Source organism: Eurosta solidaginis, chromosome 2, assembly GCF_040869045.1.
Source record: "Eurosta solidaginis isolate ZX-2024a chromosome 2, ASM4086904v1, whole genome shotgun sequence".
NCBI classification, from domain to species: Eukaryota; Metazoa; Arthropoda; class Insecta; order Diptera; family Tephritidae; genus Eurosta; species Eurosta solidaginis.
Window position 1 is genome coordinate 224,732,650 of NC_090320.1, and position 18,082 is coordinate 224,750,731.

The following is an 18,082-nucleotide window of genomic DNA, read 5'->3' on the forward strand; positions in this document are numbered from 1 at the left end:
TAGTATAAGCTTAGCACTAAATAAGCGCCAAAACACTGATCCAAAACAACCGCGCTTGCACTCCCGCGCTCACCCACGTCTTAAGCTTTATTGTTGTTTAAAACATACACGTTTACTTACATATATATGTATGTATTGTATGATAGTGTTAGATTTGATAGCAATGGACAATAACTGGCCCGCTGGTAGCTGTGTTGTTAGCTGACGGGTTGAAGCTGGTAGCCATTCATTTGTTACCTTTTTTCACGCCACCTTCGTCAGTGGGCGTCCTCCACGCTGGGCAATTGACCTTTGATGAGCCCCAAATTACAGCTGCAACTGGTAATTTCCTTGCGGTTGTGGTTGCCAATAGTGATCTTGCCGGCAGCAGCAGCAGCAGCATGAATGCCGCACACGAAATAATGCCGCCACAATTGCAACTGGAGCTGTAATGTTGTTAGTGTTGTTGTTGTTTGTAAAGATGCTGCAGTTGTAGTGAGGATAGCAGCAACTTAAGCGCGGGTAGTTACGTGTATTGCAACAGCAGTTGAGCTCATAAATCACTTGTCTCAAAAGCAAAATGCAAGCAGCCCTACTACTTACTGCCGATGGACAATGGACAACTGCAACTGCACCACTGCATTGCACTTGAAATATAAAAACATATTTTATGAGTATTTTAGTAATATGCTTTTTTGTTGTTTATTAAAAAAAAACTCAAAAACCCATAGTTTTCAACGAATTTGTTTCTGTTTTTCATTATCTTTGCAGGATCTCTCTATAGTGGTGGAAACACTACTGGCGACGACGAATACAATAAGGACCGCTCTTTCAGCGAACAAACGGATGGCATTGATTTAACCGACGACGAAAACGGTTTTGATATACGTTGTGAAGTTTGTGATAAAACCTTTCAGGATTTGGAAATGTAAGTTTAATATCTAAATATGTAGTTGTAAGTACTTATGTATTTGGGGTCACAACAGCGGGTCGGCAAAACGTAGACTGACATTGTTTTGAGTAGTAGACAGAAAGCTCAAGGAATGTATGTTATGAGCACTATAATAATTAGAACAATCAGTTGTGTTATCAAAAACTGAATTGCCGAAAAAAAAAATTTTAAAGTTGTTTCTTTTAAGATCGCGGGTTCGAATCGAGCTCAAGGCCTAACAATAATTTTTTTATCATTATTATTGTTATGATAAATTTTTTCTTAATTGAAAAAATTTTTAAATTAGAATAGAAGAAAGAAAAAATTTAGACAACTGCCAAAGCTCGTTGTATAGATCCATTTCGGGAACTGCTAAATTCCTTCATCGGCAACGTTTAGGCGCCGCTGCTATAACCATTCAGCCATCACAGCGGTTTTTTGTTTGTCTTCATTAATCCTACTTCTATTCTGGTTCGTGCCAATTGATATTCACAACACTGCGACATCTGTTGCAGAATGGCTGTGAAAATTGGACTTGTTTGTTGGCAATTCTGCCATAGTGTCATATTTTATTGACACTTTTTCCCCGTGCTCTGGGATGTATTAACAATTTTTGTTGTTATATCGGCCTACTGATTTTAAGATCGCGGGTTCGAATCGAGCTCAAGGCCTAACAATAATTTTTTTTATCATTATTATTGTTATGATAAATTTTTTCTTAATTGAAAAAATTTTTAAATTAGAATAGAAGAAAGAAAAAATTTAGACAACTGCCAAAGCTCGTTGTATAGATCCATTTCGGGAACTGCTAAATTCCTTCATCGGCAACGTTTAGGCGCCGCTGCTATAACCATTCAGCCATCACAGCGGTTTTTTGTTTGTCTTCATTAATCCTACTTCTATTCTGGTTCGTGCCAATTGATATTCACAACACTGCGACATCTGTTGCAGAATGGCTGTGAAAATTGGACTTGTTTGTTGGCAATTCTGCCATAGTGTCATATTTTATTGACACTTTTTCCCCGTGCTCTGGGATGTATTAACAATTTTTGTTGTTATATCGGCCTACTGATTTTAAGATCGCGGGTTCGAATCGAGCTCAAGGCCTAACAATAATTTTTTTTTTATCATTATTATTGTTATGATAAATTTTTTCTTAATTGAAAAAATTTTTAAATTAGAATAGAAGAAAGAAAAAATTTAGACAACTGCCAAAGCTCGTTGTATAGATCCATTTCGGGAACTGCTAAATTCCTTCATCGGCAACGTTTAGGCGCCGCTGCTATAACCATTCAGCCATCACAGCGGTTTTTTGTTTGTCTTCATTAATCCTACTTCTATTCTGGTTCGTGCCAATTGATATTCACAACACTGCGACATCTGTTGCAGAATGGCTGTGAAAATTGGACTTGTTTGTTGGCAATTCTGTCATAGTGTCATATTTTATTGACACTTTTTCCCCGTGCTCTGGGATGTATTAACAATTTTTGTTGTTATATCGGCCTACTGATTTTAAGATCGCGGGTTCGAATCGAGCTCAAGGCCTAACAATAATTTTTTTTATCATTATTATTGTTATGATAAATTTTTTCTTAATTGAAAAAATTTTTAAATTAGAATAGAAGAAAGAAAAAATTTAGACAACTGCCAAAGCTCGTTGTATAGATCCATTTCGGGAACTGCTAAATTCCTTCATCGGCAACGTTTAGGCGCCGCTGCTATAACCATTCAGCCATCACAGCGGTTTTTTGTTTGTCTTCATTAATCCTACTTCTATTCTGGTTCGTGCCAATTGATATTCACAACACTGCGACATCTGTTGCAGAATGGCTGTGAAAATTGGACTTGTTTGTTGGCAATTCTGCCATAGTGTCATATTTTATTGACACTTTTTCCCCGTGCTCTGGGATGTATTAACAATTTTTGTTGTTATATCGGCCTACTGATTTTAAGATCGCGGGTTCGAATCGAGCTCAAGGCCTAACAATAATTTTTTTTATCATTATTATTGTTATGATAAATTTTTTCTTAATTGAAAAAATTTTTAAATTAGAATAGAAGAAAGAAAAAATTTAGACAACTGCCAAAGCTCGTTGTATAGATCCATTTCGGGAACTGCTAAATTCCTTCATCGGCAACGTTTAGGCGCCGCTGCTATAACCATTCAGCCATCACAGCGGTTTTTTGTTTGTCTTCATTAATCCTACTTCTATTCTGGTTCGTGCCAATTGATATTCACAACACTGCGACATCTGTTGCAGAATGGCTGTGAAAATTGGACTTGTTTGTTGGCAATTCTGCCATAGTGTCATATTTTATTGACACTTTTTCCCCGTGCTCTGGGATGTATTAACAATTTTTGTTGTTATATCGGCCTACTGATTTTAAGATCGCGGGTTCGAATCGAGCTCAAGGCCTAACAATAATTTTTTTTATCATTATTATTGTTATGATAAATTTTTTCTTAATTGAAAAAATTTTTAAATTAGAATAGAAGAAAGAAAAAATTTTTTTTAGACAACTGCCAAAGCTCGTTGTATAGATCCATTTCGGGAACTGCTAAATTCCTTCATCGGCAACGTTTAGGCGCCGCTGCTATAACCATTCAGCCATCACAGCGGTTTTTTGTTTGTCTTCATTAATCCTACTTCTATTCTGGTTCGTGCCAATTGATATTCACAACACTGCGACATCTGTTGCAGAATGGCTGTGAAAATTGGACTTGTTTGTTGGCAATTCTGCCATAGTGTCATATTTTATTGACACTTTTTCCCCGTGCTCTGGGATGTATTAACAATTTAACGAACCAGAATAGAAGTAGGATTAATGAAGACAAACAAAAAACCGCTGTGATGGCTGAATGGTTATAGCAGCGGCGCCTAAACGTTGCCGATGAAGGAATTTAGCAGTTCCCGAAATGGATCTATACAACGAGCTTTGGCAGTTGTCTAAATTTTTTCTTTCTTCTATTCTAATTTAAAAATTTTTTCAATTAAGAAAAAATTTATCATAACAATAATAATGATAAAAAAAATTATTGTTAGGCCTTGAGCTCGATTCGAACCCGCGATCTTAAAATCAGTAGGCCGATATAACAACAAAAATTGTTAATACATCCCAGAGCACGTGGAAAAAGTGTCAATAAAATATGACACTATGGCAGAATTGCCAACAAACAAGTCCAATTTTCACAGCCATTCTGCAACAGATGTCGCAGTGTTGTGAATATCAATTGGCACGAACCAGAATAGAAGTAGGATTAATGAAGACAAACAAAAAACCGCTGTGATGGCTGAATGGTTATAGCAGCGGCGCCTAAACGTTGCCGATGAAGGAATTTAGCAGTTCCCGAAATGGATCTATACAACGAGCTTTGGCAGTTGTCTAAATTTTTTCTTTCTTCTATTCTAATTTAAAAATTTTTTCAATTAAGAAAAAATTTATCATAACAATAATAATGATAAAAAAAATTATTGTTAGGCCTTGAGCTCGATTCGAACCCGCGATCTTAAAATCAGTAGGCCGATATAACAACAAAAATTGTTAATACATCCCAGAGCACGGGGAAAAAGTGTCAATAAAATATGACACTATGGCAGAATTGCCAACAAACAAGTCCAATTTTCACAGCCATTCTGCAACAGATGTCGCAGTGTTGTGAATATCAATTGGCACGAACCAGAATAGAAGTAGGATTAATGAAGACAAACAAAAAACCGCTGTGATGGCTGAATGGTTATAGCAGCGGCGCCTAAACGTTGCCGATGAAGGAATTTAGCAGTTCCCGAAATGGATCTATACAACGAGCTTTGGCAGTTGTCTAAATTTTTTCTTTCTTCTATTCTAATTTAAACATTTTTTCAATTAAGAAAAAATTTATCATAACAATAATAATGATAAAAAAAATTATTGTTAGGCCTTGAGCTCGATTCGAACCCGCGATCTTAAAATCAGTAGGCCGATATAACAACAAAAATTGTTAATACATCCCAGAGCACGGGGAAAAAGTGTCAATAAAATATGACACTATGGCAGAATTGCCAACAAACAAGTCCAATTTTCACAGCCATTCTGCAACAGATGTCGCAGTGTTGTGAATATCAATTGGCACGAACCAGAATAGAAGTAGGATTAATGAAGACAAACAAAAAACCGCTGTGATGGCTGAATGGTTATAGCAGCGGTGCCTAAACGTTGCCGATGAAGGAATTTAGCAGTTCCCGAAATGGATCTATACAACGAGCTTTGGCAGTTGTCTAAATTTTTTCTTTCTTCTATTCTAATTTAAAAATTTTTTCAATTAAGAAAAAATTTATCATAACAATAATAATGATAAAAAAAATTATTGTTAGGCCTTGAGCTCGATTCGAACCCGCGATCTTAAAATCAGTAGGCCGATATAACAACAAAAATTGTTAATACATCCCAGAGCACGGGGAAAAAGTGTCAATAAAATATGACACTATGGCAGAATTGCCAACAAACAAGTCCAATTTTCACAGCCATTCTGCAACAGATGTCGCAGTGTTGTGAATATCAATTGGCACGAACCAGAATAGAAGTAGGATTAATGAAGACAAACAAAAAACCGCTGTGATGGCTGAATGGTTATAGCAGCGGCGCCTAAACGTTGCCGATGAAGGAATTTAGCAGTTCCCGAAATGGATCTATACAACGAGCTTTGGCAGTTGTCTAAATTTTTTCTTTCTTCTATTCTAATTTAAAAATTTTTTCAATTAAGAAAAAATTTATCATAACAATAATAATGATAAAAAAAAATTATTGTTAGGCCTTGAGCTCGATTCGAACCCGCGATCTTAAAATCAGTAGGCCGATATAACAACAAAAATTGTTAATACATCCCAGAGCACGGGGAAAAAGTGTCAATAAAATATGACACTATGGCAGAATTGCCAACAAACAAGTCCAATTTTCACAGCCATTCTGCAACAGATGTCGCAGTGTTGTGAATATCAATTGGCACGAACCAGAATAGAAGTAGGATTAATGAAGACAAACAAAAAACCGCTGTGATGGCTGAATGGTTATAGCAGCGGCGCCTAAACGTTGCCGATGAAGGAATTTAGCAGTTCCCGAAATGGATCTATACAACGAGCTTTGGCAGTTGTCTAAATTTTTTCTTTCTTCTATTCTAATTTAAAAATTTTTTCAATTAAGAAAAAATTTATCATAACAATAATAATGATAAAAAAAAATTATTGTTAGGCCTTGAGCTCGATTCGAACCCGCGATCTTAAAATCAGTAGGCCGATATAACAACAAAAATTGTTAATACATCCCAGAGCACGGGGAAAAAGTGTCAATAAAATATGACACTATGGCAGAATTGCCAACAAACAAGTCCAATTTTCACAGCCATTCTGCAACAGATGTCGCAGTGTTGTGAATATCAATTGGCACGAACCAGAATAGAAGTAGGATTAATGAAGACAAACAAAAAACCGCTGTGATGGCTGAATGGTTATAGCAGCGGCGCCTAAACGTTGCCGATGAAGGAATTTAGCAGTTCCCGAAATGGATCTATACAACGAGCTTTGGCAGTTGTCTAAATTTTTTCTTTCTTCTATTCTAATTTAAACATTTTTTCAATTAAGAAAAAATTTATCATAACAATAATAATGATAAAAAAAATTATTGTTAGGCCTTGAGCTCGATTCGAACCCGCGATCTTAAAATCAGTAGGCCGATATAACAACAAAAATTGTTGTTTCTTTTATACAAAATTTCTATATACTAATATACTTACTTACACTAATACTTACGAACTAGGTGTACTTTATACATATATGTTCAGTTCACTGGGAACTGAAATTTAAGCAAGAACGGAATAAGTTGTGGGAAATGCAAAGTAAGCATAAATAATTCGTGTGAATAATTTGTATGCAAGTAAAGGCTTGTGGTGAGCAATTAGTCAGCTTTAAATTGAAATAGAATAAGCCTCAAGTTACGAGACTGTCGTAGCGCGTGTCTGAATATATGTATGTACAAATGAATGAATATGTATGTAAGAGTCAATGTATCTCAAGGCATACTAAAACGAGCCAAAATATATATATGTACAAACGAATGAATGACTGAATGAATGAGTGAATGAATGAATGCTACAGCACAAATAGGATGTTGAAAGCTTTTCCAATATCGCGAGTGTTTTTCAATTGTATCGATATGTAAGCTTCCTACCGAAATTAATTTATATTTATATTGCTTTAACATAAAGTTGTGACTAGAAATATTAATATGCCAACAACGGGGAGTATTAATGAATTGGTTAATAAGCCAAGGAAGGCAGCATCGATACTTCGACTCTTTTGGAGTAACCAAAGGAAGATAACGCCAGATTCATATTCTGCGGGGAGATGTCTAGTAGATGATAGTTTCATGATCAAAATGATAAGGTGTGAATGTTGTAGTTGTTGTTGCAGCGATAAGGACATTCCCCAAGTATTTTGAGGTGTGCCATCGATGTTTGTGGTCCTTTGCCGGATATAGATCCGCTAAGCTCCGGGGTGGAATACCTAGAAAAAATCCGCAAGGTGAATAAGGACGATGCGCTGCTCCCTCTTCAGCATCAGTGTTGGAGTATATTGATATAGGATTTGGAATGTTTTCGAGTAACTTAGCCTACGAGAAAGTTAAGCACTTCTCACTCTTCAATTCAACCAATATGTTAAGGTTAATCGTAATGTATACAAGCAATTAGACTTCATTAGACACATTTCTGTTTTCGTCAAAAAGTTCTAAATGAATTTACCTTGAGTTTTCTAAAGTTCATATTAATTTTTGTCAATTTGATTTTCTTCAATATAAAAATTAAAGTTATGTGACCTTCATATGGATGAATATATAAAACACCCTTCGTAAAAAAATTTTCAAAAATCAGACCGAACATTGAGAGACCCATAACTTTAATTGAAATAAGCGTTCGAAATTTTCTCGAATTTTCGAAATTCTTCGGAGATTGGTTTGCATTGATATTGGTGAAAAACAAGTAAGGAAGTCTAAGTTCGGGTGAAACCGAACATTACATACCCAGCTGTACACTTGAAATGCTGTTGTTCTTTGTTTTGTGTGCTTAATAATGTTACATACAAGGCTGCTCAATAATACATATACATACATATGGTTCTATTTTGAACTAATTTTTTTTTAACATAGAAAATTGCTTAGTCATAAAAGGGGCGGTGATACGCCCATTTTTTTAATTTGAAGTTTTTCGTATTTATTGTTATGAATCCACTCGAGAAATTAAATACCATTGATATAATGCTCTTTTTTGCAAAGATATATCTTATTTTATTCGTTCACGACCCTCTGAAAAATCTTTTATATAAAAGTGGGGGTGGCTCTTAACCGATTTGGTTAATTTTTCTTCAAAGCATTCCTTATAGCAAAGGCAGCCTCCCTGCCGAATTTTGTTACGATATGTTTAACGCTTTTTGATTTACATATGATTAATAATATTTGTAAAATTGATTTTATCACAAGTGGGTGATGCCACGCCCATTTTAAAATGTTTATAAAAAGTCTCAATATCAGTCCACACGTCATTTTTCAACATTCTAGGTGTTTTTTCTGTTTTCCAAAATGTTATATATAAAGAGTGGGCGTGGTTATCATGCAATTTCGCTCATTTTCAATACCAATCTATTCTGGGTATACCAAATTTGGTGTAGATCTCTCAATATTTGCTCAAGTTATCGTGTTAACGGACGGACGGACATGGCTTAGTCAAACCTTTTTTTTTGGTACTGGTGATATTGATATGTGGAAGTCTATATCTATCACGATTCCTCGTTCCTTTATACCTGTACAACCAACCGTTATCCAAACAAAGCTTTAATACCCTGTGTACAATTACAGCTGGGTATAATTACAAAGTTTACAAACGGCGATGATTACTATGTTTTACTTCTTCATAAATATTGAACTCCAAATCTCCAACATTCATATTTTATTCACTCAGCCATTTGAATGTCTCGCTGCTCGCTTCGCAATTGGAAACATGTTCCAGGAACCATCGCCGTTTGTAATTTTTCTCTAATATCAATAACAACAAGTAAGGAAGGCTAAGTTCGGGTGTATCCGAACATTACATACTCAGGTGAAGCTTTGGAGACAAAATGAGGGAAAATCACCATTTAGCAAAATGAACCTAGGGTAACCCTGGAATGTGTTTGTACGGCATGGGTTTGAAATGGAAGGTATTAAAGAGTACTTTAAAAGGGAGTGGGCCATATTTCTATAGGTGGACGCAATATCGGGATAAAGGTGGACCAGAGGCTACTCTGGGTGTCAAATTAAAGGTATTAATGAGGGATTTAAAAGGGAGTGGCCCTTAGTTGTATATGTGAAGGCGTTTTCGAGATATCGACCAAATGTGGACCAGGGTGACCCAGAACATCTTCTGTCGGATACCGCTAATATATTTATAAATGTCATACCACGAACAGCATTCCTGCCAAGATTCCAAGGGCTTTTGATTTCGCCCTGCAGAACTTTTTCATTTTCTTCTACTTAATAAGGTAGGTGTCACACCCATTTTGCAAAGTTTTTTTCTAAAGTTATATTTTGCGTCAATAAACCAATCCAATTACCATGTTCCATCCCTTTTTTCGTATTTGGTATAGAATTATGGCATTTGTTTCATTTTTCGTAACATTCGATATCGAAAAAGTGGGCGTGGTCATAATCGGATTTCGATAAGTACGTGAACTGAGTTTAGTAAAGATATATCGATTTTTGCTCAAGTTATCGTGTTAATGGCCGAGCGGACGGACAGACGGTCGACTGTGTATAAAAACTGGGCTTGGCTTCAACCGATTTCGCCCTTTTTCACAGAAAACAGTTATCGTCCTATAATCTAACCCCATACCAAATTTCACAACGATTGCTAATTTTTGTTCGACTTATGGCATAAAAATTATCCTATACAAATTAAATGAAAAAGGGCGGAGCCACGCCCATTTTGAAATTTTCTTTTATTCTTGTACTTTAATGCACAATATCATTACTGGAGTCGAATGTTGACATAATTTACTGATACACTGTAAACATATTAAATTTTTTGTTAAAATTTGACTTAAAAAAAATTTTATTTTTAAAGTGGGCGTGGTCGTTCTCCGATTTCGCTAATTTTTATTAGGCATACATACAGTAACAGGAGTAACGTTCCTGCTAAATTTAATCATGATATCTTTAACGACTGTCAAATTACAGCTTGCAAAACTTTTAAATTACCTTCTTGTAAAAGTGGGCGGTGCCACGCCCATTGTCCAAAATCTTACTAATTTTCTATTCTGCGTCATAACGCCAACCCATCTACCAAGTTTCATCGCTTTAACCGCCTTTGGAAATGAATTATCGCATTTTTTCGGTTTTTCGAAATTTTCGATATCGAAAAAGTGGGCGTGGTTATAGTCCGATATCGTTCATTTTAAATAGCGATCTGAGACGAGTGCCCAGGAACCTACATACCAAATTTCATCAAGATACCTCAAAACTACTCAAGTTATCGTGTTAACGGACAGACGGACGGACGGACGGACGGACGGACATGGCTCAATAACATTTTTTTTCGATACTGATGATTTTGACATATGGAAGTCTATATCTATCTCGATTCCTTTATACATGTACAACCAACCGTTATCCAATCAAAGTTAATATAATTTGTGAGTTCTGCTCAACTGAGTATAAAAACAATTGTATAAAGCAACATGAGCATGTCTCGCTAATTAAATACAGTTAATTAATTTTCTTCCATTCCCCATCCTTCTGTGGGTTTTCAGGTGAAAACAAAAGCAAAGAAAATTATAATTACCTCGCCTACAATTAAAATTATACAACAGTTTGGCTCCATTAAAATATTGCATTGCTAATACTAAAATATAATTTTCTTTTATACCACTATGTTAATTTTCTATAACTTACAATTAACTGTATTTCATTAATTGCTTCATCAGTACCACATTTTGATAGTTGAAACATATAACCAAGTACAGCACTCACACTCCATAATGGACTAAGAAATTAGTTTCTTTTCGTATTACACATAGCCAACTAAGTTTGATCTTGCAAGGAACGTAGAAGTCCCGCCTAATCAAGACGGCAATGGTGATTGTCAAAAAATCACATACTTTCTACATCAATTTACTAATCATTTTACACCATCCCAACTACGTATTTACATAAGTATCTAACTACTTACATAAGGACACATACTTAGTCCTTCAAATCTTAATTACACCCCACAATTTTTTGATTAACTATGCTGGAATGTGTAAATCACTTGCTAATAAGTCCAAGTCAAGTCCATTTTGATTATGGTAATGTTATAATTGATTTGCCCTTGTAATTAAAAATAGAAAAGGGGTTGTACTTTATTGTCAAAATAATATTATACTTGCATATATATTTTTGCTGTTAACGAGCAGCTAATTTCATATAAAAGAAGCTTTCAATTTTGACAATTTTATTATCACTTCATTAACGATTTGTGTATTACGAATAATCAAAAGCGCACTCAATCACTCAATTACGACGTAGATTTGCTATGGGTTTTTGAAGGGATAATAATTATATGTATACTATTGTAACGAGTTTTGGGGATTTCCCGATAATTATGCACCTTCTGCTAACGTTCCAATCGCTGAACTGTCGAGTAAATAACTTCAATATTCAGTATTGCAAAATGTTCTTTATTTAGACTATTTTGGGAATAATACTTCACATTTATACTTCAAAACTAATAGCGTGTTTAAATCAAAACTGATTAGTTATTCCTCAACTTGCGCTGTTTTTATACTCTCTGTTGCCTCGTTCGCATATTTCTCCTAAGGTCTAGAATTTTAACGAACATGGAACAGTTGCATACTTAGTTATTTAGCTATACGCGTGTGTATGTGTGATTAAGAACTTCTGCTCATAGCTGATGATTACATGTGTGTATGTGAGATATCTCTTCACTTCAAGCTGCTGGTTATGTGTGTGGAATATTCTTCGTTGCCTTGTACATAAGTGTGGCCGCTTGCTGTTTTTGTTTTTGTGTTTCTCCGTTTTTCCACACCAACCCTTAATGATTTAAAACTGTTTCGTTCTCCGTTGGGAATTGGCTGTGAGATTTCGGCTGTCAATTTCTGCAGTGCTACGAATAGTGTATCGAGTTTGTCCTCTGCGAGCCTACTGAGCTGTAGCTTTACAACCTTTAAGGAAATTGAATTTCAGGATTCCATCTTTAGCACAGACGATGAAAGTAGTGGTTCATTTAGCTGTAACTCCTTGATACGATTTCTTGGCCTGTATTTATCTTGCCGGTTACCAAAAACTTCTTTAAATGATATTGTTTTCGCATACTTAGTTTCCAGCTGTGATGCTAGTTTTCTGATCTTCCAGTTAAAATGCCACCTGAACTACTACAGACAAGTACTGGAACCTGAATCAGTACAGAGTAGTACGGTAGTTCAAAATAATTCCTTTTCTGACACCAACTGTGAAGAATTCGATAAACCCTTGCTTATTTGTTATCTGCTCGTGTTACTGAAATGTCAAATAAGTAATTTCAAATATTGTGTATCATTTTTATTAGGCATACATACAGTAACAGGAGTAACGTTCCTGCTAAATTTAATCATGATATCTTTAACGACTGTCAAATTACAGCTTGCAAAACTTTTAAATTACCTTCTTGTAAAAGTGGGCGGTGCCACGCCCATTGTCCAAAATCTTACTAATTTTCTATTCTGCGTCATAACGCCAACCCATCTACCAAGTTTCATCGCTTTAACCGCCTTTGGAAATGAATTATCGCATTTTTTCGGTTTTTCGAAATTTTCGATATCGAAAAAGTGGGCGTGGTTATAGTCCGATATCGTTCATTTTAAATAGCGATCTGAGACGAGTGCCCAGGAACCTACATACCAAATTTCATCAAGATACCTCAAAACTACTCAAGTTATCGTGTTAACGGACAGACGGACGGACGGACGGACGGACGGACATGGCTCAATAACATTTTTTTTCGATACTGATGATTTTGACATATGGAAGTCTATATCTATCTCGATTCCTTTATACATGTACAACCAACCGTTATCCAATCAAAGTTAATATAATTTGTGAGTTCTGCTCAACTGAGTATAAAAACAATTGTATAAAGCAACATGAGCATGTCTCGCTAATTAAATACAGTTAATTAATTTTCTTCCATTCCCCATCCTTCTGTGGGTTTTCAGGTGAAAACAAAAGCAAAGAAAATTATAATTACCTCGCCTACAATTAAAATTATACAACAGTTTGGCTCCATTAAAATATTGCATTGCTAATACTAAAATATAATTTTCTTTTATACCACTATGTTAATTTTCTATAACTTACAATTAACTGTATTTCATTAATTGCTTCATCAGTACCACATTTTGATAGTTGAAACATATAACCAAGTACAGCACTCACACTCCATAATGGACTAAGAAATTAGTTTCTTTTCGTATTACACATAGCCAACTAAGTTTGATCTTGCAAGGAACGTAGAAGTCCCGCCTAATCAAGACGGCAATGGTGATTGTCAAAAAATCACATACTTTCTACATCAATTTACTAATCATTTTACACCATCCCAACTACGTATTTACATAAGTATCTAACTACTTACATAAGGACACATACTTAGTCCTTCAAATCTTAATTACACCCCACAATTTTTTGATTAACTATGCTGGAATGTGTAAATCACTTGCTAATAAGTCCAAGTCAAGTCCATTTTGATTATGGTAATGTTATAATTGATTTGCCCTTGTAATTAAAAATAGAAAAGGGGTTGTACTTTATTGTCAAAATAATATTATACTTGCATATATATTTTTGCTGTTAACGAGCAGCTAATTTCATATAAAAGAAGCTTTCAATTTTGACAATTTTATTATCACTTCATTAACGATTTGTGTATTACGAATAATCAAAAGCGCACTCAATCACTCAATTACGACGTAGATTTGCTATTGGTTTTTGAAGGGATAATAATTATATGTATACTATTGTAACGAGTTTTGGGGATTTCCCGATAATTATGCACCTTCTGCTAACGTTCCAATCGCTGAACTGTCGAGTAAATAACTTCAATATTCAGTATTGCAAAATGTTCTTTATTTAGACTATTTTGGGAATAATACTTCACATTTATACTTCAAAACTAATAGCGTGTTTAAATCAAAACTGATTAGTTATTCCTCAACTTGCGCTGTTTTTATACTCTCTGTTGCCTCGTTCGCATATTTCTCCTAAGGTCTAGAATTTTAACGAACATGGAACAGTTGCATACTTAGTTATTTAGCTATACGCGTGTGTATGTGTGATTAAGAACTTCTGCTCATAGCTGATGATTACATGTGTGTATGTGAGATATCTCTTCACTTCAAGCTGCTGGTTATGTGTGTGGAATATTCTTCGTTGCCTTGTACATAAGTGTGGCCGCTTGCTGTTTTTGTTTTTGTGTTTCTCCGTTTTTCCACACCAACCCTTAATGATTTAAAACTGTTTCGTTCTCCGTTGGGAATTGGCTGTGAGATTTCGGCTGTCAATTTCTGCAGTGCTACGAATAGTGTATCGAGTTTGTCCTCTGCGAGCCTACTGAGCTGTAGCTTTACAACCTTTAAGGAAATTGAATTTCAGGATTCCATCTTTAGCACAGACGATGAAAGTAGTGGTTCATTTAGCTGTAACTCCTTGATACGATTTCTTGGCCTGTATTTATCTTGCCGGTTACCAAAAACTTCTTTAAATGATATTGTTTTCGCATACTTAGTTTCCAGCTGTGATGCTAGTTTTCTGATCTTCCAGTTAAAATGCCACCTGAACTACTACAGACAAGTACTGGAACCTGAATCAGTACAGAGTAGTACGGTAGTTCAAAATAATTCCTTTTCTGACACCAACTGTGAAGAATTCGATAAACCCTTGCTTATTTGTTATCTGCTCGTGTTACTGAAATGTCAAATAAGTAATTTCAAATATTGTGTATCATTCAATAGCTTTATGCAAACGGGTTGGCTCTTTCAGTAGAAAACATTTTCCGAGATATTTATGGTTCCTCCTATTGTGGCGAATATAAACATCACTATGCTGTTAGTAAATAATCACAACAACATAAACAGCAAGCTGCCACTCCTATGTACATGTACACATTAAGGCAAGCAACACTTACGTACATAGAAGGCGATGAAGAATATCTCACATACACATATGCAGTCATCAGCTTACAGAACAAGTAGTCACTCACACATACACACGCATATGGCTAGAAGAAAAGCATAAACTACATATGTACATGTATATAACTGGGTAACCAAGCATGAGATGCACATTTTCTAGAACACATGATCGTGAAACGACTAGACCTTAGGAGAATTGGGGAACGAGATAACCGAGAGCATGGAAGCAGCGCAAACTGAGGAATCAGTAAACAGTTTGATTCATACACGCTTTTGTGAAGTACGTCATATTGAAGTATAATTGTACTACTGCCAAAAAAGTCTAAATAAAGACCATTTTGCAATACTGAATGTTGGAGTTATTTATTCGACAGTTCAGCGATACGAACGTTAGCAGAAGGTGCAAATCTCCCCCAAACTTCGTTATACTATGATAACAACGGTGTGTAACGAATACATTTTTTATACTCAGTTGAGCAGAGCTCACAGAGTATATTAACTTTGATTGGATAACGGTTGGTTGTACAGGTATAAAGGAATCGAGATAGATATAGACTTCCATATATCAAAATCATCAGTATCGAAAAAAAATTTGATTGAGCCATGTCCGTCCGTCCGTCAGTCCGTCCGTCCGTCCGTCCGTCTGTCCGTTAACACGATAACTTGAGTAAATTTTGAGGTCGCTTGATGAAATTTGGTATGTAGATTCCTGGGCACTCATCTCAGATAGCTATTTAAAATGAACGATATCGACTATAACCACGCCCACTTTTTCGATATCGAAAATTTCAAAAAACCGAAAAAATGCGATAATTCATTGCCAAAGGCGGCTAAAGCGATGAAAGTTGGTAGATGGGTTGGCGTTATGACGCAGAATGGAAAATTAGTAAGATTTTGGACAATGGGCGTGGCACCGCCCACTTTTACAAGAAGGTAATTTAAAAGTTTTGCAAACTGTAATTTGACAGTCGTTAAAGATATCATGATGAAATTTGGCAGGAACGTTACTACTATTACTATATATTTGCTAAATATAAATTAGCAAAATTGGATGAAGAACACGCCCACTTTTTAAAAAAAAAATTTTTTAAATTCAAATTTTAACAAAAAATTTAATATCTTTACTGTATATAAATAAATTAAGTCAAAATTCAACTCCAGTAATGATATGATGCAAGAAAATACAAAAATAAAAGAAAATTTCAAAATGGGCGTGGCTCCGATCATTTTCATTTAGTTTGTTTAGAATACTTTTATTGCCATAATTCGAACAAAAATTTACCAATCCTTCTCAAATTTGGTAGGGGCATAGATTCTATGACGGTAACTGTGAAAATGGGCGAAATCGGTGGAAGCCACGCCCAGTTTTTATACACAGTCCACCGTCTGTCCTTCCGCTCGGCCGTTAACACAATAACTTGAGCAAAAACCGATATATCTTTACTAAACTTAGCCCACGTACTTATCTGAACTCACTTTATCTTGGTATGAAAAATGGCCGAAATCCGACCATAACCACGCCCACTTTATCGATATCGAAAATTACGAAAAATGAAAAAATGCCATAATTCTATACCAAATACGAAAAAAGGGATGAAACATGGTAACTGGATTGGTTTATTGACACAAAATATAACTTAGGAAAAAACTTTGTAAAATGGGTGTGAAAATGAAAAAGTTCTACAACTCAACAGCCCTTGGAATCTTGGCAGGAATACTGTTAGTGGTATTGCATATATAAATAAATTAGCAGTACCCGACAGATGATTTTCTGGATCACCTATAGAACTAAAGCCCATTCCCTTTTAAAATACTCATTACCACCTTTCATTTGATACCCATATCGTACAAACACATCTAGAGTCACCCCTGGTCCACCTCAATGGCGATATCTCGAAAAGGCGTCCACCGACAGACCTAAGGCCCACTCCCTCTTAAAATGCTCAGTAACACCTTTCATTTGATACCCATATCGTACAAACAAATTCTAGAGTCAGCCCTGGTCCACCTTTATGGCGATATCCCTAAATGGCGTCCATCCATAGAACTATGGCCTACTCTCTCTTAAAATACTCTTTAATACCTTCCGTTTGATACACATGTCATACAACCACATTCCAGGGTTAACCTAGGTTCATTTTCCTACATGGTGATTTTCCTTATTTTGTCTCCATAGCTCTCAATGTAATGTTCGGTTACACCCGAACTTAGCCTTCCTTACTTGTTTTGATATCTGTTCGAGCTCTATGCGGATATCAGCATAGTTCTGGATAAATAGGTGTAGAAAAAAACTCACCTTCTAAGGTATTAGCAAATTTCGTCAGTTATGGCTTTGCGACAAGTAATGTGGAGTAAATTATAGTGGCCGTTGTGGAGTTCAGGTACCAAAAGACCCGACTCTAGTGGTGGAGCAACTAGCATAATTTAGATGTAAAATTCTTTTAAACTGGGTTGCCTCTCGGTAGTGGTTTTGGCAGCCCTCCGAGGATATTTCTGCTATGAAAAGATTACTAGCAAAAATTCATAGCCTTCGGACCAGCCTTGAGGGGTCGTTATAAATCATCAATCAATCTGGGATTGACAATTTGAAGGAAAAAAAGAAACGCAGGACACCACAAATTAGGGGAGAAGAACGGCCTTGATCTTTTTTGAGCCATATTACGCCAAATTATCATTTCAAAGATAAGCTCGAGCAGACAAATTAATAACATATTTGCATACATACGAAGAGTAAAAATACAAAACCATTTTCAACATTTTCATTCTGATCATTAACAATGGTCCAATCGTTTTATTTGCTAACAATAAATTTTCGAATTAACAACAAAAATCTAAACAATTTAGTAAACAAAAGTGAATTGTAAAAATATATGCAAATATTTATACGGAAATGTGATAAACGGTTTGCGTTTGCTTGAAGACACCCCAGAGTGTCTTCCAATTTTAA

At 35.5% G+C, this 18,082-nt stretch overlaps 1 protein-coding gene across 2 annotated transcripts in view; it reads left to right on the plus strand.

The window, feature by feature from the left end:
• The window catches only part of ham (hamlet), a 204,429-nt gene that overhangs the window by 146,214 nt on the left and 40,133 nt on the right, over positions 1–18,082 (plus strand). For both annotated transcript variants that reach the window (XM_067767134.1, XM_067767135.1), the window contains exon 5: positions 751–907. In XM_067767134.1, the coding sequence (XP_067623235.1) occupies positions 751–907 (157 nt within the window). The remainder of the gene's footprint in view (positions 1–750; positions 908–18,082) is intronic.